This window comes from Vigna angularis, chromosome 4 (assembly GCF_016808095.1).
Source record: "Vigna angularis cultivar LongXiaoDou No.4 chromosome 4, ASM1680809v1, whole genome shotgun sequence".
NCBI lineage: Eukaryota > Viridiplantae > Streptophyta > Magnoliopsida > Fabales > Fabaceae > Vigna > Vigna angularis.
In genome coordinates, this window is record NC_068973.1 from 38404383 (window position 1) to 38428825 (window position 24443).

The 24443-nt window shown below is 34.0% G+C and overlaps 1 protein-coding gene across 8 annotated transcripts; it reads right to left on the reverse strand.

The window, feature by feature from the left end:
* Positions 1–484: 484 nt before the first annotated feature.
* Positions 485–18880, reverse strand: LOC108331646 (CSC1-like protein RXW8). Of its 8 annotated transcripts, none has more exons than XM_052875907.1 (12): positions 18563–18880; positions 14604–14959; positions 9647–9793; positions 8729–8792; positions 8396–8554; positions 5293–5484; positions 4281–4579; positions 2886–3162; positions 2426–2704; positions 1098–1331; positions 845–1013; positions 485–753 (listed from the first exon to the last, which is right to left on the reverse strand). In XM_052875907.1, the coding sequence occupies exons 2-12, from the start codon at positions 14879–14881 to the stop codon at positions 677–679; spliced, it is 2175 nt and encodes a 724-aa protein (XP_052731867.1). In that variant the 5' UTR covers positions 14882–14959; positions 18563–18880; the 3' UTR covers positions 485–676. The 8 variants fall into 8 exon arrangements, with proteins under 8 accessions (XP_052731867.1, XP_017421974.1, XP_052731868.1 ...); XM_017566485.2 differs by having other exon boundaries at positions 8396–8605; XM_052875908.1 differs by lacking the exon at positions 9647–9793.
* Positions 18881–24443: the final 5563 nt, after the last annotated feature.

Sequence of the window (24443 nt, forward strand, 5' to 3'; positions counted from 1 at the left end):
AAGTGTTTATATTTATAAAAATATTTAATTTGGAAGATCATAAATACGATTTATATTTTTATACCGAATATATTATTATTTAGTATAATAATGTGATTTGGGTCCTTACATGAACTTAAAAAAGGCAGTAAAGTTTTGTATTTACTTGTGGACAATTACTATGTAAGTTGTTTCTTTTAAAGACTGTTAATAATTCTACGTTGTTACATAAAACAATGTTTTAAAATCGAACGAAATAATACTTTAAATTAATTTTTAATAAAATTAGTTGTTTTTTATATGTAGTTGAATTTCGTTTTTTAACACCACAGTTTTTACAAGAAAATACCATGATAGTTTATCAGGTTTCAAATGAAGTATCCTTTCCCTAAATTCCCTTAATATCATGAAAAATTAATAACGTTAAAAACGGGGACGTTAGATCCTGGTCGTTGTTCTCTCCGACGAAACCAGAATAGTAAGGAGGAAAGAGATGAAGTGCACATTTATGACTAAACAAAATATAGCTTTTGTATTTTTCAGTCAGAATTGAGAGTGTGTGTTGCACAACTGAACTTTTCAGGGATAATCCAAATCCTGTTTTCTATGCAGGTATCAAAATTGTTGATTCATGATGCTCCATCCCTTTTAGGGGACACCACGATTCTTACAACATCTGCGGGTGTAAAAACTAAAATTACTTCCCCCCTTTTACCGGCTTATCGAAACTATGAATAACTGGCGGCCATGATATATCTTCTCTCATTTCGTTGGCTGAAAAATAAAAACAAGAAAAATATATATCAAATCATATCCTTAAATTCAGATAGAAATTGAAAAACCTCCACTGGATATGGAAGCAAACCTTTCTCCATATCTTGCGGCGTTCGAACATCTTCTCTTTCCCCTTGATGACTGCTGAAACATTCGGATTGATCAGAACTAGAAAACTGGCAATACGCTGAACTCAGCTGTTCATAAATCTGTTCCATTCTCCCACAACGCTCATCTCTCCTATCCATGTCGATAAGAACCTAAAACAAACAAGAAGTGAAGTGGTCTTACAAAGGAATGAATAGAGTGGGAGAGGAATTGTAAGGGTAATTAAGTGAAAGCACCTGTGTTGCATTGTTCTTAAATATTGGCAGAAATCGTTGCCTACAATATTGGTGAAATAGTACAGTGCAGATCAGCAATGGAAAGGTAAACCCTGATGCAACTGGTGACTGTTTTATTCCAAACACCCCAAGTGCAATAACTTGAGCGACCAGCAACGAAAGGACCGTTGTGTTGTGAGCAATGGGCCATAACTGTCCCCCGCTATCATATTTTTTAATATATACATTCAGAATCTGAAAATGCTTGTGTTAAGTCCAACCTTTTTCTCTATCATCGTAAAAATTTACTACTAAACATTAAAAGTTCACGCATGTCATGATGTCACACAAGGTAGAGTGAAAATTTTTAACTACGAAACTGCCACACACAGTAAACAAGATTATCAAATTCTAAATCCATCTTTCCAATCAATTAATCAAACCATACTCAAAAAAGTTTCTTATTTCTAAAGTTGCGGACATGATCTACGATTGTATTCTCAATCCGACTGATGTCTTCGAGCGACTAGTCTATCTGTTCTCATAGTCCAAAGGGAATCAGATCTACATACAAGCCATAAGCATTCACTTGAGTTCCAGATCTTCTCTTATGCCAACAATCCCTTCAAATTATAATCCTATGGTTTGTTTCAGCCTCGTAACCACAATATATATTCCTTTCATTATACCTCGTGCAACAATGCTATTTTGAGGAATTTCATCACAAAAAGAGGTGGTTTAATCCATTCATACCCCTGCTAAACCTTATACCGTGAAAACATGGACGGGGAAATAGCTGCTGCTTCCAAAAGATAAACTACAAAATGTCAGAATAAAACCTCGAGTGATGCATTGATATCACACTAAACCATGGTAAAAGAAAACGCATTCAACCTTATAAATTTTACTCGATAAACAAGGCGACACCAAAACTGTGGATTTCTGACCCCTGAACTCGTATTATCCCATAATATTTAATTGCATAAATCTCACAATATAAAATTGCTCGAAAATTGTCACCACATGAAAATGTCAAGTTGGGAACGGATTCAAATCTATCAAATGTCCAAAATTTGTTAGTATTTTATTAGTAAAAGGAGTTGAATCGACTACTTCATTCACCCTCCCTCCCAAACCCATCAAACCAATCTTATAACTCTCAAGTGTTAGAGGAGGGAGTTGAACCCACAACCTCTCTTGCCCTCCCTTACAACTTTACCACTAAGCCACCTTAAAACAAATATACAATGCCCGTAAAGGTAAATGTGTATACATATTTAAAAGCATCAACGCAATTTAACTTCACGATGAATCAAATTAAAAGGAACAAACATGAAAGAAGTACTAACCTGGTTTCGGTAAACGAGGTATGCCAGTACAAAGTAGAACAACAAGAAGGGCAATATTAGGGGTGCCAGAATAGAACAGGTGAACCCAAGGAATCCAAACAGCAAGATCCTTGGAACTTCTGTATGGTATGGAAAAGTTAGGAAGCCATTCATTGTATCCTCATTATACCCAAGTATGAATCTTTGGAACAGATTGCAAAAAAGCGGAAAGAGTTGCATAATTTCAAATGCCAAACTTGCCCAACCAGATGATAAAACATATGTTGTGAAGTAGGTAGCCTGTATGACATGAAAATGTCACATTAAAGTGAAGAACTAATCATGGAAGAATTACTAATTCATTGTTCCAAAAAACTGAAGGGAAAAAAACACTTAGTTTAGCGATGCCAAAAAAAAATTATGCAAGTGAAGTCCACACAATTTTAAATAGGCATTTGCCAAGTAAATATGGGCATATCACCTGCGCAGGAACAGCCTTGGCAAGTTGGGCAGGTAATTCTGTTAGACTACTAAATACTGCGAGTTGGCTGATAACAGACCCGGCAAAAACATTAACAAAAAAAACATTCCAAATTGTGAAGTACAAAACTTGGGAGCATGCGCTTTTCTTCCTTTCACTACGAGAAACACATCCCTCCATTGTTGAAAATAGCATCACCACTGGTGGAACAACATATAAAAATAAAACCAAAATCACACTTGGTAAGTAACCAGTCACCAGCTGAATCACAAATTTCCTGCAAAACAAATACTTGCTCAATATATAATAATTTTTAAAACGGCTTAAGAATTAAATTACCAAGCTAACCTTCACATCCTACGCACAAATAATCATCAACTACAATTTATAATAATCCCCGTTACGGAAAAACAATGTTCTGACATTCTTTATGTGTAACTCGTGTATTTGAAATGAGATACATATGGCACTTTGTCTGTCGATTTTCAATAAGATTACATACTTGGCTTTATTTGCTGTAAAGAAATTGGGTCTTTGAATGAGATTTCCGTAGCAGATACAGGAGAGATTGGGTACCTTTGCTGCGTTAATTTACAAATTTTACTGTTGTTTTAATGTTTTGTTTTTATGCCAGTGAGTATCCTTTCATCCATCCACCCTTCTCGTTGTAATTATTTTCTGACTTAATGAATTAATCTTTTATCAGCAATAAAAGGGTATACGTGTGAAGTTATAAACGGAAATTAGGTGAAGTAGAAGGACAAATAATAAGCAACTTGAACAAGTATTCAAATACACAAACACCAGGTCAGAAAACAAACAGAGCAGATGGTACTAACTAATAAGCTCAATAGAAAGACAAATAAAATCTAGGAGAACTTACAAAAATGAATTCTTCGTTTGGTAAAAATGTTTTTACTTAAAGATATGACTATTAAATAGTTAAGCCAATAAGTGGGGTTACTCATTAACCACTCTTCAACATAGTGAACCAGTTGAGTTGATCATTCTAAATGAAAACATTTCTACCAAGAATTCAGCTTTGTATTTCTTCTTAAAAGCTTTTGTTGAAGATCTACTAGCTTTATACAAATTCTTCTATATCATAATTTATTGATGCATATTGCGAATCAGTGGCTTCACACTGTAATTTGTAGAGTAATCGAGCATATGATAATTTAGTAATTGAGGTAGGCCTTTGATCATACATGGATTCTAATACTTGAGGCAGGCCTTTGATCATATATGGATTCTTATATAATGCACCTTTGTTGCTCAGAGAGAAGGTTTCTTAAATGAAGTTCAACATTTAACTTTTCATGCATAATTATTTGTTACCAAATTCTAATCCATAAATATTGTGAAAATGTTGTCTGATGTGTAAATACAACTTACTTTTGAAGCATTCCTGTGAGAAAAGGGAACATTTTCTCAAGCTTGTCCAGTTGCGTCAATCCTTGGGCGAATGTGACAGGGATAAGGAATACAAGGACAAAGGTGACAGAAGCCGCAAATGTAGTTATCTTACGGATCCAAAGTTGCTTGTATGGTATGCAAAGGTTGGACCAGTAAACATCCTGTGGTTCAGGAGCTAGGTCTGTGACCCATAGCATAGGATTTGATGTTTGAAGACTTTGAGCAACCGTAAGAGCAGCATAACGGCTTTTAAAGAACACAAAAGCAGCTGCACATTCCTGTATTAAAGTCCAAACATGTTCTTATTTTGTTTGTTAAATGAGCACAAATTTGAAATGACATAAAATTGTGATTCTAGGACCAAAGCAGAGCGAGTATATGTGTACTTTTATAATTACAGTGGCAAAACAAATATCCCGGTAATGACACATCTATCGATCTAATACACAATGATCTTCTGAGATACAACAACATAACCCCCCACCACAATAAACAATGTCAAACCTATCATACTGTTTAAATAAAGAACCAATCCATCCTAATCAGCCATATGGTTTGGGACTGGTCCAAGAACGATTTTTGTTCCACCAACTAAAAAAGAGTGAAGCGTCTTTGACGATGCCTTCATTGTCATGTTCCTACAGCTTATATAAGTAACTTACCTTTTCTATGATGGGTAGCCTAGACATACTTTTCACTAGAAATAGTTTATACTTGTTTCTAAGGTTTAAATTGGACAAATGATGTTGGGAGACCTAGACAAACGTCTACTAGAAATAGTTCATAATTGTTCAGAGGTTTAAATTGGACAGTGCGGCAGAAGAGAAAATAATAAGTGAATCATTAAAAATCAAATAGAGTTTAAAGAGGTTTCACATGTTCATATTAGATCAAGAAAATTCTTATCAAGGGAGTTCACTAGATCACAAAAATGAAACGCCTTAACACATTAATATTGTAATTATATAAATCAATCCAGCCAGAAATTGACCTTTTTTCTTGCATTTAAATGCACGTCAGAGTAGCCTGTTCTTCCGTGTATACTATCAGTTTCATTAGAAATAATCTTAAAAGAATTAGTGGATCCTCCACAAAAGTAACATTGCGCAAAACTTGGCTTACACGTCTGTTCCATTGAACCACAACCAGAACTGAGCATTTTACACATATATTCTGCATCATCCTAGCAGAAAAAGATTAAAAAAAACAAAAGTTTAAACAACGGTAATGTCAACAGAGATAAGAATGTTTGAAAAGCTTATATTATTTTTGAAAGATTCTTAAGACCACAAGTGATATATAACAAGCCATGGCCACAAGTGATATATATTTCGCACTTGTACTTCTTGAATCATAAATAAATGCCTGATTACCCCGTCAAATAGGGAAATAGGGAAAGATGTCATAGATATTAAGAAATCCCACTAACTTCGAAAAAATGAAATTCAATAATTATGACCATGATAAAATTCAGGAACTCAAGCATGCCACAGGTAAATATGACCATGAAAAGCATTCAATAATTCGGACCACGAAAACTATTTATAAGCCTTCATTTAATAACTTGAGTTTTTTAGAGCATTGGTCATAATACCATAGAAACAATGACCATGTGTCCACAATTGCTTCTTCAATTCTTCAAAACAAAAATAGAATTTTAGTAGTTCCACTTCCAGGACTCTTGGTTTGATGGGGGCACCTTAAATATAAGATCATTCATAAGTCTTAATCCAATAGCTTAAACTCTTGAAAGAGTTTATTCCTGATAATTCTATGCATAAATTTATAACGACTTCTGTATTGGATAGCCTTGAAAGGCTTTGATGATATTTTTATCATCTCAAAATGGACATCAAAATGCAAAAATATTGAAAAGAAAGCAAACCCGTCTCAACTAAAAGTTCCTAGGATTTGAAACATTAAGAAAAAGAAGTACAGGAAAAAGTTCAACCAAATAAGCAGATAAATTGCAAAGCATGAATTCCAAAATTAAAGAAAAACAGAAACTTATTTCCATAAGCCTTGATGCAGGTTAATTCACCTTTAACAAAATAATGGAATTCTTGACTAGCATTGACTGTTATGAATATATTTATGTATGACATTAAAATAGAGAAAAAAAAACTGTTGAAATATAAACTTGATTTTGGGCCTTAGTTGTCTTAACAAAAAGCCTAAAATCCTAAGAATGCTTAACATGTTCTAGAGAGACATTTTAGAAGCATGTTCTACAAAGGATCTCTTTAGGATATCATTTTAGGGTAGTATGTAGATATGCTAGTACTTGTGGAGAACGTCTAGAAAGGCACTTGTTAGATTAAGTACGTGTTGGCAAAATCCTGACTATAGGTTTATCAGGAACCACTAGTATAAATAGGGTGGTTGTCCTAGAGTTTGTGTCAAGTTCACAAAACCTTGAAGTGATCAAATATGACTAAAATATTCTATCCAAAATTCTAGTCTTCACATTCTTCAAATATTCCCTTCATTACTAAAATATCATTTCAACAAATTGACATTAGAGCTTGAAGACCCTATCTAAAGAGATGACATGTAGCATCATGGTTCCATTCCTAGTCCCAGTTCTCAACAAGAACAACTATTGACGATTGGGTCGTTATAAGATGAAGACTCTTCTTGGTGCATAAGATGTTCAGGAGATAGTTATGAGAGACCATATTGAACCAAAAAATGAGGATAATCTCTCTCAAACTCAAAGGGATATAGGTTGAAAGACCCCAGACAGAGAGACAAGGTTCTTTTTTTCAGTCTAACAAGGATTAGATGACTATATTTTGAGAAGATATTTGAAGCAATTTATATAAGATCAAAATAATGATGTTTTAATTGTGTGGTTCAATGTAGATAATTTTATCTTTAAACGTAGCAATCCAAACACATTCAATAAATTTAAGAAAGAGATGCAGAAGAGTTTGAAGTAAAGTAAGAAAACAGAGACATCTGTATGTATCACTCAAGAAAGCTATGCAAAAGTGACAAAAGAGTTTGAAGTAAAGCAACAAAAAACAAAGACATTTTCATTACTCATAAAAGCTATGCAAGGAGACGATGAAAAAGCACAAGATAGATGACAGTAGTTTGGTCGATACACCAACAGAATGTGAAATGAAGCTAAAGATACATAATAGAGTGGATCCCACACTTTTCAAGAACTTAAGTTGAACCTACGTTACATAAAGGATCGAACAACCAACTATAACACGACAAAAGAGGATAAAGGAACAATAAATTCTGGCTTGTACTATTCTCTAATGATTACAGGCTTCTTTTATGCACTGATCAGTTATTGGAGAAGAGATATGGATGATCACAAGAGGAAAATTGGCTTTGTGCTTTACATGGGAGACATTATCTTCACATGGATGTCAAAAGAAGTAATCGATCATCATTACTCTTTCCACATGTGAATTGTAGTATGTGGTTGCTACCTCGTGTGTTTGTCATGCAATTTAGATGCAAAATCTCGTAAAGGAGTTGAGTTCATCACAAGAAGAGTAAACCAATATTTTGATGGACAACAAGTCAACTGTATCTTTTGTCACAAAACTCATTTCAGTTTACCATGATGTAAGAACATTGATACGCACTGCTACTACATTAGAGTGCATTGCGAGAAAGGACACATTACTAGAATATGTGACAACCCATGATTTTGGAATATGAACTTGATTTTGGACCTTAGTTTTCATAATAAAAAGCCCAATTTCTATATATGTTTAGAATATTCAAAAGACATATTCTAAAAATATCTCTTTATAATGTAAGCCTAGAGTAGTACCTAGAAGGATCTAAAATATATAAGTAGACTACTATTTGTGGTGAAGTTCTAGAAAAACACTTGTATTCATTCAATTATGTGCGGGAAAACAATCCTAATCGTAAGTTTACGAGGAGCACTAGTATTAAGCCAATAGAACTAGAAGTGATCAACTGTATAAGTACTTTTTTCTCCCATTTTCCCTTTATCAAACTTTCCCTTTACTACTAAAATGGCATTCTCACAAAACTCCAGAAATATTAATGTAGATTTTGTAAACACCATAAAAATAGCAAAAATTAAAAAAGAGACAAACCTTCAGTTTCTGGACTGAACCAGACTTATACACAATTTGGTGCGACAAATATGTTGAGGGGTGATAGAATGAAAAAAACTTTTTCACTGTTTCGCAGTATGATTGATCTGAAGACCAAGGTATTCCTCTGACAAGAATTGCAAAATGACTAGGATTTGGCTGCGATGAGGTAATATGTAGTAGCCGCAAATTAGTAATGCTTTTGTATTCCTGAATATTATTTCCACTTCATTAGTCAATATTTAAATATTTGAAAAGTAAAGCATAGTTCACTCCGAAAACAGATAAAGAAATTAATCTTGCGATTTAATGTCGCAAGTCACAACTCCTTACAAAGTAAAGAAGAGTACAAGCTGTTAATGTTATGATGTATAATGCGAGACAATGAGCCCAAAGCCTGACATCAAGCAAAAGAATAAATGCAATCAATAAGTAAGCAGTTTGTAGGAATATTCCTGATTGAAATCATTAACTATTCACACAATATCATCTAAAACTTGAAGTGAAAATAAATAATAAGCATGATTCTACCTTTCCTGTTGCTGTTAGGAGAAAAAGGTAAAGCTATCAAATAATAAATAAGATCTAATTTTACTAATCATTTTAATTTAAAATGTATATTTTAGATTTTGAGGCAACAAAATTTTTCTGAAGTTAAGTAAATTCACTCCTATTGCCAATTTTCTTTTATCTACTCTTTATTTGTTACCCAGTGTTTGAAAAACTATCACGTAAAAAAAAATATTTAAGCTTGATTAAAGTTTGAAAGATTTTATAAGATGTGAAATTAAGGTCTTACGGGGAAATTTTTTTAACATCTTTCATATTTTCATTAAGATTTAACATTATGTTAATTAGTCATGCCCAAAAGAAGATTTAAAACAATTTTGTCATATACAAAGAAAGATTCTAAATAGAAAAAAATTATTTTAAAGTGGTTCAAGAACTCACAACAAAGTATAACCTGACATATAAGTGAGAATAAATTTCATGTTAGGAAGTCGATTTTGAGTTAGACTTGAACTCTCTTTTTTTCTTAATAACAAAACTTAATTTGCTTCAATTATGAGAGACATCATTAGTTATTAAAAATAACTTGAAATAACATAATCACAGCCTTGACAGAAGTGATCAGATCAAGAAATCACTTTCTTTTTTCTGTTGTTTATTCGTTGTTTCACAGCTTCAACACAATATTGACTATCGACATGATGGAAAATCCCATTTAGAATAAAAGTAACTGCTTCATACCACTCGGATCCTTCTTTAACATTCTCAATAGTAAATACTTCCAGTGACTCAAAAGGTATATTCTTATGTTTTCTGTCCCGACCATAATAATTCACTGGAAGCACTAGAATAGTGCAGATGACAGCAGCAACAGAAAATACTCTAATACTGAAAGAGGAAAATTGATACCAAGAGTTAGTAAAGCACTAGAGCCACAAAAATGGACAACAAAATTAGTTTCCACTTCATTTTTATGTACTTTTAAGTGGATATTAGCCCATGGTTTTAAATTCAGTAACATAAAATAGTGCAGAAAGCAAACTCATCAAACCCAAACAAGTAAATTTACCATACAGAAAATAATAAAAGCGGTAAAATTCCATAGAGGGCATCAAACTCAAACAAGTAAATTTACAAAACTGAAACTAATAAAGACAGTAAAACTCCAAGAAGGACCATAATTACCAAAAGGTACTTTGGTGACTGGATAACTCAAATTGAATCACCTATATCAATTAAGCATATTTTATAGTCAACATAGTATCTCTTCTGTGAGCACAAGTCTCAGTTCCATTGATGAGGCCAATATAGAGATAAAGCCCAAAGAACCATTGGTCCATTCTTATTGGGAGAATACGGACCCTACCAAGTGGAAAGTGTAAGTGAGAATGAAGAAAGGCATAATGCAAGGATGTTGAGCTGGCAAGGGTAGTAGGATCAATCCCTGTTGGGAAAATCTCACGCACTCAAATATTTTTCTGAAATTGAGTCTTATTATTCATTATATTCCTGAAATTGACTATCGACATGATGGAAAATCCCTGTTGGGAAAATCGAGTCACAAGTGAACTTGTTGGAGGCTGAAGTGTCACAAATAAGAGTGTCGGTTGAGGAGCTTAAGGCTCAGGAAGAGGCACAAACGAAGTTGATGGAGGCAATCTCCCTTAGCCTATCGCAAAAAAGAATGAAGGAAGAAGGCAAGTCAACGAGCTCAAAGAAGAAGAACGAAAACAAGAGTGTTTTAGGGTCTGGACTGTGCCCCTTCAGCGGGATGCAATGGAGGAATTCTGACAATTAGCCAAGAAGATCAAGTGGCCCTTGTTTAACGGTGATGATCCTGCTAGCTGGATACTAGAGCTGAAATTTATCTCAAAATCCAGGAAACTAGTGAGGAGGTGAAGGTCAATTTGGCATCAATTATTTCTTCAATTCTTTGGTGAATGACAATGAAGATTTGTCTTGGGAACAATTGAAGGAAGCTCTATTGGAGAGATATGGAGGCTGGGGAGAAGGAAGCAGTTATGAACAGATTAACGTGCTTAAACAACTGGGGAAGGCAGAAGAATATATCAAAAGTTTTAAGTATTTTCTTGCTCAGATACCTCGTATTCCTGAAGATACTTATTTCGTTTCTAGGTTAAGAGACGACATTAGGGCACATCTCAAGAGAATATAGCCAGTGATGCCATTGACACGTGGACGTATGTTGAATGTTGCTAGAATGCTGGAAATGGAGATGGCTTCGCGAAGAAAGAGTTATAGCGGGATGGGCCGTCAAGACTCATGTTTTAAGTCTGGTAGTAAAGCCCAAGGAAGGACTCATTCAAATGGTGGGAAAAGTAATTTACGAGTGGAGGGATGCTAAGAGAAACCTTGGAGGGGGTACATCTAATTGGCCAGACCCAAAGAATGAGATGGTAGACAAAGGAAGACATGGGCCACGTGATAAGGGCATAAGACATTTACCCTATCAAAAGCTAATTGATAGAAGGCAGAAAGGCTTATGTTTTAAGTGTGATGGGCCCTACCATCCTTCCCACACGTGTCCAGATATGCAGATAAAAATAATGATATTGGAGGATGGCAATACGCAAAACGAAGCGGAGGTTGACAGATCAACACTTGAGGGTGACTAGACTGACGATGACGTAATTGAAGGAAACTGAAGCATTTTAAGCCTCCAAAGTTCAGTGAAGGATAAGCCCACTCATGCCCGCACTCTGAAATTGAAAGATAAAATTAAAGAAATTCCTATTCTGATTTTGGTTGATAATGGGGTAACCCACAACTTTATTTCTCATAAATTGGTGGAATCTCTAGACTAATAAAAAGAAATGCTTATTTGGTCAAAAAAGTGTGGAAGACTTAGGACATATTATTTCCCAAGAAGGCGTAGGAGTGGACCTAGTAAAGGTTCTGAGTGTATAGGAGTGGCCAATTCAAAATAAGTGTAAAAGGTATGCGTGGCTTCTTGGGTTAACAGGTTATTATCGAAAGTTCATTAAGGAATATGGGAAAGTGGCCAAGCACCTCACGGATTTGACGAAGAAAGATGCATTTTGTTGGAATTCACGTGCTCAACAAGCCTTTACGACAACCATAGTGTTGGCACTTCCTGATTTCAATCAACCGTTTGAAATAGAGTGTGATGCCTCCGGTGTTAGGGGTGGAGCTATCTTAATGCAACAGGAACGCCTAATAGCTTTTTTCAGCAAGGCTTTGGGAAGTAGGAATCGGGCCAAGTCTGTGTATGAGAAGAAATTAATGGCCCTTGCTTTATCTATACAGCATTGGCGTCCATATTTGTTAGGATGGAGGTTTCGTGTGTACACTGACCAGAAGAGTCTAAAGCAACTTTGCAACATGTGACGACTGGAAGCCAACAAAATTGGTTAGCAAAGCTATTGTGATATAGCTTTGACATAATTTATCAACCAGGTTATGAGAATCGTGGTGCAGATGCTCTATCAAGGAGCATGGAAGAAGGTGAATGGTGTTCAATGGTGTATTTTCCAATGTGGGTAGACTCACAATCATTAATTGTTGAGGTTCATTGAGATGAGAAGTTGAAGAAAATTATTGAGGAAGTGAAAGTGGATCCTCAAGTTCACCCTGGATAAAGTTATCAACAGGGAGTTTTTATTTATAATGGTAGATTGGTACTTTCTGAAAAATCTACTTGGATTTCAGTTTTGTTGCAGGAGTATCATTCCACACCCTAAGGTGATCACTAAGGTTTTTTTAGAACCTATAGGAGACTTGCAGAAAATATGTACTAGAAAGGATGAAAGCAAAAGTTTAACAATTTGTGAAGACTTATGATATTTGTCAAAGGCAGAAATACTTAACTATTGTCCCTGGGGTTTACAACAGCCCTTACCCATTCCAGACCGTGTTTGGGAAGATATTTCGCTGGATTTTATTAGAAGACTTCCAAAATCAAGAGGTTTTGAAGCAATCATTGTGGTGATTGACGATTTGAGTAAGTATGGTCATTTTACTCCTCGAAAACACCCTTACACAGCCAAATTAATTGCAAATGTGTTTGTGAAGGAGATAGTTTGTTTGCACGGTGTTCCCAACTCAGTGATAAGCGACCATGATCCTTTGTTTATGACCCAATTCTGGAAGGAATTCTTTAGAATACAGGAGACTACTTTAAAAATGAGTATTGCTTACTATCCGCAAACAGATGGACAGATGGAGGTTGTAAATCGTTGTATTGAGACTTACATATGTTGTTTCATTTATGATTAACCAAAAGAGTCGGTGCACTGGATTCCATGGCCAGAGTATTGGTACAATGCTACATACCATGTTCCACAACCACATCACCTTTTGAAATTGTATATAGTCGCAAACCTTCTATTTTGGTTTGTTGTGTCCAAGGTGAAGTTCAATTAGAATCAGTCCAGAGGGAATTGTTGAACTATGATGAGGCTTTGAGACAATTAAAAAATCATCTACACATGCTCAAGTTAGGATGAAAGCTCAAGCGAATGAACACTGGAAGAAAAGAAATTTCAAGGTGGAGGAATGGGTATTTTTGAAGCTGAAACCTCGCCGTCAACATTCAGTGATGACAAGAATTTGTCCTAAACTGTCTGCAAGATATTATGGACCTTTTGAAATCTTGGAGCGAATTAGGGTTGTGGCTTATAGACTAAAGCTTCCACAAACTTCAAGAATTCATCCTGTTTTTCGTGTTTCTTTATTGAAGAATGCAGTGGCCAATTATTCTATGCAACCTAAATTACCAACACGATTGGAGGGAGACAATGAAATGCACTGGGAACCATAGCGATATTGGCTATTCGTAGCATTTGGAAAGCTCGAGATAGAGTCAATGAATGGCTCGTGGAAGGTCGGTTGATGAGGCCACTTGGGAAGATGAGATTGTGTTGAGGAGCCCATTTCCCACTTTTAGTCTTGAGGACAAGACTGTTGTTGCAGGTGAAGGCAATGATGAGACCCGTATAGAGATGAAGCCCAAAGAACCATTGGTCCATTCTTAGTGAGAGAATACAGATCCTACTAAGTGGAAAGTGTACGTGAGAAGAAGGAAGAAAGGCATAATTCAAGGATGCTAAACTGGCAGGAGTAGTAGGGTCAATCCCTTAAGGCTGTTAGGGGTTGTTATGGTGAGAGAAAGAAGAATTCCTTCATAAGGGGATGTTGAGAAAGAGAAAGAAGAGGGAGAGGAGAAGGTTCAGGGTATAGAGAATCATCTTGATTTCTTTGTATAGAAGCTATGCTCTAGGAATGGAAGTCTCATTCCTTTTGTTTCTCCTATCTTTTCAATAATATCATATACCTTTCCATCATCTATTGTGCTATGTTCTATATCTATATTTTTGGTATCCATCACAGTTATTATTGCACAAAGTGTTTATCTTCATTTATTTCAAAGACAAACAAATCATTAAAGTGTTGTTCTCACATTCGGCATTTTAACAAATATTGATCAAAGAGTTTTGTGGTGCATAATGCCAGGCCTAATATCATAATGGTTGAGCCTAACAATGTACCATCTATTCAATTCTACTTATTTAAGATTAAGACATCTTCACTCTGTAGGTAGGTGAGGGCATCTTGTGGATTTCAGATTAAAACTATAATTTAAGCATTTCTTTATTTAGTCTGCCTTAGTATAAGACATGCAGCTTGAAAAGTTTCAATTTTAAAATGATTGAGCAACCTGAACACAACCATCCTGCTAAAAACCACAGCATCCAAGCCACAGGTAGTCAACATTTCCTCTTGAGTTGTTTCCCATGCTTTCATTACCCAAGTAGGAGAGGGAACAAATCTATCCAAACAAAGATCCCGGCTTTTTGAACACCTGGAAGCTAACCTTTTTCCAAAGTACACATTGACATTGCTGGGCTGTTTTCTTAATATTGAATAGAGTGAAAAGAGCACCACGCACACGGCAATATTAATTCCAGCAGAGGTTAAAAGAGCAGCAATGTCCATCTCTGCCTACTGAGGCAAACTTGACTGATCTCATTACCCAAGCAGAAAGACACAAGACATCCAAATCAAATTCATCACCTGAATGAATAATATTCCAATTAATAGCCCGATAAATATGGATTTCTTAGGACAAGTTCAGGAATGCAGCATATGTTGTTCCCTTTAATTATTTGGTTAAGTTGCACCTTAACCTGTGTGAATTTAACCTCAAAAGCAGTAGTAGAATATACCGAGAAGCAAAGATTTTTCAAATAAAAAAGAATGATCATTCATCTGAAACTTGCACACACCAAGACCAATCAAAACACGTAAAGTTTAAATGCAAAAGCAACATGGGATCAAGTATTATAAACCTTTTATCATAATAACTAATACCCTCACGCAATTTACCAAGGAATACCAGAGAGACTATATTTCATAAATATGATAATGTGACTATTCTACTTTGATTTCATGAAATCGCAGTTAAAGCTGATAGTGTACGCAACTAAAAGGTAAGATAAGGAAACAGGAAAATATAAAAAGGGTTTAAAAAACTTGTGCAGTAAATTACTAACATATAAGGAAAGGGAAGGATGGGTTGCCATTAAGTTCAACTGAACATGTTTCAAATAAACACTAAATAGTGAAACTGAATAAACTTAGGCACCAATTGAAAACAGATATTTCATATATATGTATAACATATGACCAAATAGACTAACTTTGTTATGGAACCAATGTAATACCCCTAATTTAGATTTCACAAAAATGTGTAAAAATTTAAAATTTTCACAATCATGAATAGAATCATTTTATTTTAATCGATTAAGATCTATAAAGGAAATTTCTTTCATATTCCTCATCATGGTTATTCAATATTTATAACTCAGAGATTAAATATGAAAGTATACGACTACAAAACTCCTCATCATGGTTATTCAATATTTATAACTCAGAGATTAAATATGAAAGTATACGACTACAAAACGCTTCAAAATCATATGTTAAATACACATGTCTCTAATAAATTTTCCAAAGAAATAAAACTTTTACAATTTCAATATATAAATTATCCAAATCTATCACCAACGCAAAAAGTTTAATACGATTCTTTACATAAAATGGATAAACTTTAAATAAACTCCGATTCTCAAATATCTCTCTCGTCAATCTTATTACTCCTGCAATGTCTGTGTTCCTATCTAGGCTTCCATATAACATACGTTGTACAATCATTGCACAGGTACATACACTGACAAGCAAACACACAAGTATGGGTGAGCTAAGAAATTCAATTAATATGCAATTCAAATTTACTAATTTATAATCACATAGTAAAATTACTAAATTAAATAGTTAACTAATATCAAACAATTTGATAACTTATAATCCATTCAAACAACCATGATTCATTATTTCAAACAACTAACTAATCAAACTTAAAAATATATTTTACAACCCAAGTTTTAATCAAATTATCGTCCATTCCAAATTTCCAATTTACTCTCGTAAAGTTATGATACTAAAATCAAAAGGTATTATTGTGCATAATATTAGTTCAAATCTCGTGGTACATTCACATATTCATACATCTAAATATAATTAAATTGTTGCAACAATCTAGTTAATACTTTTAATTCCCCAACCATTATCTAATACTTAATATAACATACTAATAAACCCCACAGGAAAAAGTTTATTACAAGTTATCTAATATATATATATATATATATATATATATATATATATATATATATATATATATATATATATATTCAAGAGTTAAATGATTTTATTTCTTTGACAACTATTCATAAAAATAATAACATAACAAATAGTGAATGGTTTATTTTCTACCGAAGCAGCCGTTATATATGTGTGTAACACTTAGCATAATTGGTTATACATAGATGTTAAAGTAATTATTTATTATGATATAAAATACTTAGAACAAGATTGTATTAAATTAGCCATGTACATAAAACAATTAATTTTCTATATTAGAAGTTACTTTCAAATAGCCATGTACGTATATTTTAGCATCTTGATTTAACAAAATTAATGATAACAAGACTAAAACATAATTATGTAACTTATGATAAATAACTTGTGAAATCTAAATTAATTAACACATATCAAAACACATTGGGTTCAGGTTATCAAACAGATTGTAGATAAATAATTACTGTTATTCTTAGATTTAATAAATTAAAATAACCTAATCTAGTTCAATAAGCATGTATCAGATAATATAATTAGTCATTCTAATCAACATACTACAAATCAGATTTGTAATCACTTCCAGCCAACCTATTTCTAATTTTCAACCATACTTTAGTCCAAACAGCAATTAATTTTCTGTAACATTTTTATACCCAAACAACAATAGTTTTCAGCAAAGTTTTATTCTGAAACAACAACAGTCTAAGCAGAATTTTGAAACAACATACATAGTAAACCACAACCAGAAAAATTTCAAGATTTATGCATACAGCAAAGAAAACAATATATAAACAAAATCTATAGCAGCTAACAGGAAGTCTTCGTGACAGCAAACAATAAGGTTTATATGCCAAAGCTTCATCTATACAACCCCTTGCTCTACCAGTTCATACTATATCCAATTATTTAATCATTAAAAAAAATTACTGTTCATCAATTATCTAACATATCCAGAGTTCAATTCACTGTTCTCATTTAATAAAAGCTACATTGACTAATATAATATTCTAGCAATCCAAGTTCTTTTCTTCCAAACTAATTTGTCATACTTGGCTCTTTACTAATAACTTTAAATCCATATATTGATCTTTATAATTTTTAACCGAACAGTACGTGAAAACATAACATTTCTATTCCTTAACTTATACAAATTTAATTTATAAAATAAAGACAATTCATTCACAACTTTTAAATTCTCGTCCCAATATTACTTATTTTCTTTCCTGATGTTTTTAATAGATTAAAATAAAACACTCTTCACCAATCAAATATCAATCATTCTTTACCTTAACCCATTTTCTGATTTTTGTTTTTATATTTATTTTTAGGACTTGATTCCACGTAGTTCAAACAGTACCCATTTACACTACACCTAGATTATCCCTATATTTTTCTTTCCCACTCAATTATTCATTGCTACCCCAAATTCCAACTGCATCAAACTTACTCCCCTGTTTTCATTCGAATGTAATATCATACACGTTTTCCCTTTTCCAAATTATGACAAGATTATTTCCAGTTCAATAACAATTATTCAAAAAGAAAGCATACTCCCATGTCCCCTCTAATTCACACCTTATCTTTTGCAGACCACAAACACAGTTTTAATTCAAACATAAATATCCCACTTTATCCCTTTTAAAATTAGTTCATATACCCATTATTTCAACTTATAACAAATCCCCAATTCAATTCAATAGAAAGAACATATACGAGTTTCCCGATTAAGAATACTCAATTTCAATATCACTGGACCCAAAAAGAATTCATACAATCAAGCATATCACCACCATATAATTAAACCACCATAAGATACAAAAATTCCAAATTTTCCAACCAGCATCAAACCCAACTAAAATTTCCGCGACGTACAAGTTCTTATCAACCCAAACCATAATCTTGATACATCATTTCATTTATGAGATAAGAATAAAGACAATAATAGAATCCAAACATAATCAGTTTAGGTCCTCATACCTTGATCCGAAATTCTTACGGCAACCTCTCAATTCACCCATTTATGCAATAAATCTCTACCCTTAGCAGCCTCCAATCTTCATTGCTCACGGTTCTAGGGTTTGGTCCGAGAAAGAGGAAAAACCAAATTTGAAGAAGAGAAAGAACTGGGTCAAAAAGGGCTTTTGATTCTAAAAGAAGAAAAGAGAGGAAAATAATTGAAGAAGAAGAACGAGGATGGGTGAGTTTTTTTTTTTTTTTCTTCTCTGATCTTCTCCCCTCCTTCTTTGAAAACGCTCCCCCGACCCCTTCTTCTTACCGCAGACCTCCTTTATTTAATTATTATTATTATTATTATTATTATTATTATTATATATATATATACATATACATATATATATATATATTTTACGCATAAAAAAAATCAAAAAGAAAATATGTATGTAGAAATAACCCACTTTTGTTCTCATGAGGTTCGAAGATGCGTCCATCAAGTCATGGATACACAATCAACACATATACTAGTAGGCCAACCCTATAATAAATATACAAAGTAGGTTTAATATTTCGTAGGTCTCTATATTTTATTAGATATTCAAATAGGTCTCTTTTTTTTTACGTCTTAATTGGGTTTTTATTTTATAAAAATTGCAACAATTAGACTCATATTGTTAAATTGGGTCTAACAGCGTTAGTGTATGGTTGACGTGGCATGCTCATCTTCATTTTTAAATGACGTGGAGTAGCATATTTGATGTATGTGATTCTGATGTGTTTTTTGATTTTTTTTTTAAATAAAGACAATTGGTAGAGAAAGGGTACAATCATGGAGAATCACGACCGAATGGAACTGCTGGACAGAAACAAGAGGTTGATATTGACAAGCAAGATCTCTACGAATCGAACATTCTAAGTCAGCCTAGATGCAGTACCAAATCTTCGATGTCTGACTACCGTGAAGGATGAAGAAAGCTGGAAGTGGCACCTGCGGTTCGGTCACCTGAACTTCAAGGATCTTCAGCAACTTGGGGAGAAAGATTTGGTGATAGGTATATCGAACGTCTCTATTCCTGACAATGCTTGTGAATCATGTTTAACAGGAAAACATACCCAAAGACCATTTCAGTCACAGGTGCAGAGGAGATCAAAAGGATTCCTAGAAGTGGTGCATTCGGACATTTGTGGACCGTTCGGTGTGTCCTTATTAGCCAGAAACAAGTACTTTCTCACATTTGTTGATGAATACAATAGGATGCTATGTGTATACATCATCAAGATGAAGAATGAAGCTTTAAAAGTGTTCAAGAAATTTAAGACCTGTGTAGAAAGAGAAAGTGGAAAGCAGATAAAGATCCTCATAACTGGTGGAGGAGGAGAATACACTTCACATGCATTCGAGGAGTACTGCCAGAATCACAGAATTGCACATGAGGTGACAGCGTCGTACACCTCTAAACATAATGGACTAGCGGAAAGAAGAAACCGAATGGTAATGAACATGGCCAGGTGTCTCATAAAGGAGAAGAGATTGCCACAAAGCTTATGGGCAGGGGCCGTCTCGAGAGCTGTTCACATTCTCAATAGATGTCCTACTAGAAGGCTTGTAGGCAAGGTACCACTAGAGGCATGATCAGATAATAAACCCTCGGTTCATTATTTTAAAGTGTTCGGTTATCTTGCATTTAGTCATGTTGCAGATAAAAAACGATCAAAACTACAAGATAAAGGCGAAGCTGTGGTTTTTGTTGGATATCACCCAACTGGCGCATACAAGCTCTACAACCCGATCACAGAAAAGATGGTGCTGAGCAGATATGTGATCGTGCTTGAAGATGAACATGGGATTGGGATCACAAACGAACCAGCCTGAAAAAATTGATAGGAGAATTGCTGACCAAATGACAGAGGCATTCTGAACCGAACAAAGGAGACTTGTCAACCGAACGGCAGAGGTGTTGTGAACCGAACGGTCAAGATCCTATGCACCGAACGGCAGAAGCACTCGAGAATTCTGATGATGAAATCATAGATACCAATAGGAGCAATGTCGATTCAACAACAACTCAAAGGCCACGTAGACAAACCGGTATACCTCCAAGGTTTTCAGATTATGAGAAATATTTTGATGCAAATATTAATGATGAGGGAGATCTTGTTCACATTGCGTTGATGGCCGAGGCAGAACCAGTGAATGAGGATGAGGCTCTACAGCAACCGGTTTGGAAGAATGCTATGATAGAAGAACTCAGATCCATAAAAAAGAATGAAACGTGGAAACTGGTTGATCTTCAAGCTGGAAAACACTACATTGGGGTAAAGTGGATTTTTAAGAGGAAGTTGAATCCGGATGACACAATCTCAAAACACAAAGCGAGACTGGTGGCAAAAGGGTTTCTTCAAAGACAAGGAGTAGACTTTGATGAGGTCTTCGCATCAGTTGCAAGATTGGAGACTGTTCGATTAGTGGTAGCAGTGGCCTGTGTAAGGGAATGGCCATTGTTTTAACTTGATGTCAAATCAGCCTTCCTACACGGACCCCTGGAGGAGGAGGTTTACGTTCAGCAGCCCCCAGGTTTCTATGAAAAAGGGAAGGAGCATAAAGTGTATAGACTCCAAAAGGCCCTGTACGATTTAAGACAAACACCGAGAGCTTGGAACAAGAGAATTGATGCCTTCATCATTAAACACAACTTCGAAAGATGTGCAGTAGAACATGGATTATACGTGAAAGGTAGTCCGGGTAAAAATATAATGATAATTTGTTTATATATTAATGATCTATTGATAACAGGTTCAAAACTGGAAGAGATAGATGAGTTCAAGAGGTTGATGGAAACCAAGTTTGAGATGACCGACCTTGGAAAGCTAAAGTACTTTCTAGGAATGGAGTTCACTCAGACTATTGTCGGTCTTGTCATGCATCAGCAGAAGTATGTGGGAGAGCTTCTCGAACGATTTAAAATGACTTCTTGCAACTTGGTTAAAAGCCCTTTGGAGGTCAACGTCAAGCTAAGGAAAGATGAGGCCGAAGAGGAGGTGAACGAGACAACATATAAGCAGATAGTGGGATCACTGCATTTTCTATGCAGCAGCCGACTGGATTTGATGTTCAGCGTTGGGATAATCAATGGTTCATGAGTCAACCAAAGAAGAGCCACATGCTTGCCGTCAAACAAATTTTGAGGTATATCAAAGGAACAACTGATCATGGAATTCTGTTTCGAGCCGAGAGATATAAAGATGAATTGAAGCTCATAGGTTACGCTGACTCAGACTATGAAGGAGATCCAGTGGAAAGGAAGAGTACGTCAGGGTACATTTTCTTCATCAATGAAGCACCCATCTCATGGTGCTCCAAAAAGCAGCCGGTCGTTGCCTTATCAAGCTGTGAAGCCGAGTACATAACAGGATGTTATGCCGCATGCCAAGAAATATGACTTATGGAACTATTAAGGGAATTAAAGTTACTCAGGGAGAGGCCAGTGCAACTGAGAATGGATAATACATCTGCCATAAACTTAGCAAGAAACCCTGTAAGTCATTGCAGGAGCAAACACATCGAAGTCAAGTATCACTTTCTGAGGGACATGGTAAACAAAGGGGAGATTGAGTTAGTCTACTGCAAGACCGAACGACAGGGGGCGGATCTTTTCACAAAACCGCTAAAAATTGACACATTTGAGCAGTTGAGAAAGGAGATCGGGGTTATATCTCTTAAGGCTTGAATTAAGGGAGAGTGTTACGAGATTATAACTCAAGCCTCCAGTTAGTTAGTTTTTTTGTTATTTCTGTTACTATCATATACAGTGTATAAATACACACTGCACCGCTTGTACTTTTTTTTAATGCATTCAATACAATTCACTTTCATTCTTTTACTCTCATTACGTTTACATCGTTTGATCACATAGTGCTTCCATTACGCCACTCGGTCATTTCGTGCTCACTTTCACACCGTTTAGTTGCAGCTGCTCGGTCACGATCACTGCACGTTCAGAACCGCTCGATCAAGGTAATCTCTCTTTCAAAACACTCTTCTCTTCTTTTCTAACAATGATCCCTTGTAAATTGAATGGTATATTAATACTAATTCTTTTAAAAATATTCTTAATTAAATATTTAAAATGATACAACTATTCATAAATTTTCATTCACGTGAAATTATTTTCTTGAATTGATTTATATTCACTCAGCATACCAAAGATCTCTAATAACTTTATATCATTGCATCACAAACAATGATATAAAGATCTCTAAAATTATGTATGTTTATTATGAATTTGTGATGGATGATATATTATAAGATGATTGTAAGTACGATTGGTGCAATAAATAAATAAAAATAGGGTTATAAACCCTACACTAATAAAATAAAAATAATAAAAATAAATAAATAAAATTTAAAATAAGGATTCCAAAATAAATAAATAAATTAACAAATACAGATAAATGAAATATATAATATATAAATGTTTTGTTTCCTTTATCTTATAATTTTTTTTAGAACTTGTAAGCTATGGATGACGAATAAGGTAAATAGGAAAAAAAATTTGGAACTTGTGATGAAGAATTTAGGTAAATAATGAGTGATGTCTTATAGAGAAAATAGTTGGATATTTATAGAGTGATGTGGGTACAGATGATGAAGGTGGAAAATGATAAAACATTAGTGAAATAATTAGATAAAAATAATAAAAAATTATGGGTGGAGTAATTGGATAAAAATAATAAAATGGTTGAAGTAAGTTGAGTTTGTCAAAAATTTGGAAGTGAAAACAAAAAACATTGGATTAGTTGGTGCATTAGAAGGGGAATAAAAATGTAAAACTAGTGAGAGGGGGTTTGAAATCAATAGAGAGAAGAAAATAATAATCCTCATAATAATTTTTTTTACCCCAAATAACATTAATTTTAAAATGTTACACTAACTATGAATATCTTACTTATATAGTAATTGATCTCAATAAAACATGTTTGTCTTATCTTTAGTTAAAAAAACTTTAAATACAATAACTCGTTTAAATGATCATTAAAAATGAATCTTTAATTTTGATACTGAATCATTCGAAAGAGGAAAAAATTATAATAGTATAAGTTGACTGATCTCGTTGATGTTATGGAGACCAATAAATTGAGTAGTTTTAAATTACATTCATTTAAGACTCGTTTTTAATAATATAATAATATAATAATATATATTACACTTTTAAAAAAAAATAGTATACATATGATTAAAATACTATTACTTTTTAATGTCAAATGGATGTAATTTTGCGCTTGTGGTCTCAAAATATCACCACCATCGGAGAAAAAGGTTGACTAAGAAAATAGAGTCTTCAAAGGTGACCGCGAAATCATCTCATTATTCAACGGCAAATTTTGCTCTACAAATGTTGAAATCGTCCTAAGAATTACTGTTTTTTTTAGTGTACTTCATCTAATTTCAAATATTGGTAACCATGTTATTTGTCTTCCATTTTCTCACCATTAACTGTTCATCCGGTAACTTCGTTGTTTTTGGTGATGATAACTAAATTTGATTTTTAAATTTTTTTTATTGGCCTTGGTTGAAGTTGCTCTAAGTTTTCACATCTATGTTGAACTATATGACCTAAATTCATTATTTTTGTTTATTAGCATTAAGTATACGCACTATTATTTATTCCGTCTCCCTATTTTCATACTTTATTATAACCCATTATATTTTTTAAAAAAAAATTCAATTAATTTAGAATTTGTGGAGTATTCTTAGGAACATAGAAATTAATCAAACGCAATTTCAGACGTAGATTAAATAATTTTCTAGTAATAACATTTCCATAAATTGCATTTGAAAGAATATAAAATCATAAGTGGAAAGAAACTCCTCCTGAACATGATTTGTTGCAGTATAATATTTTAG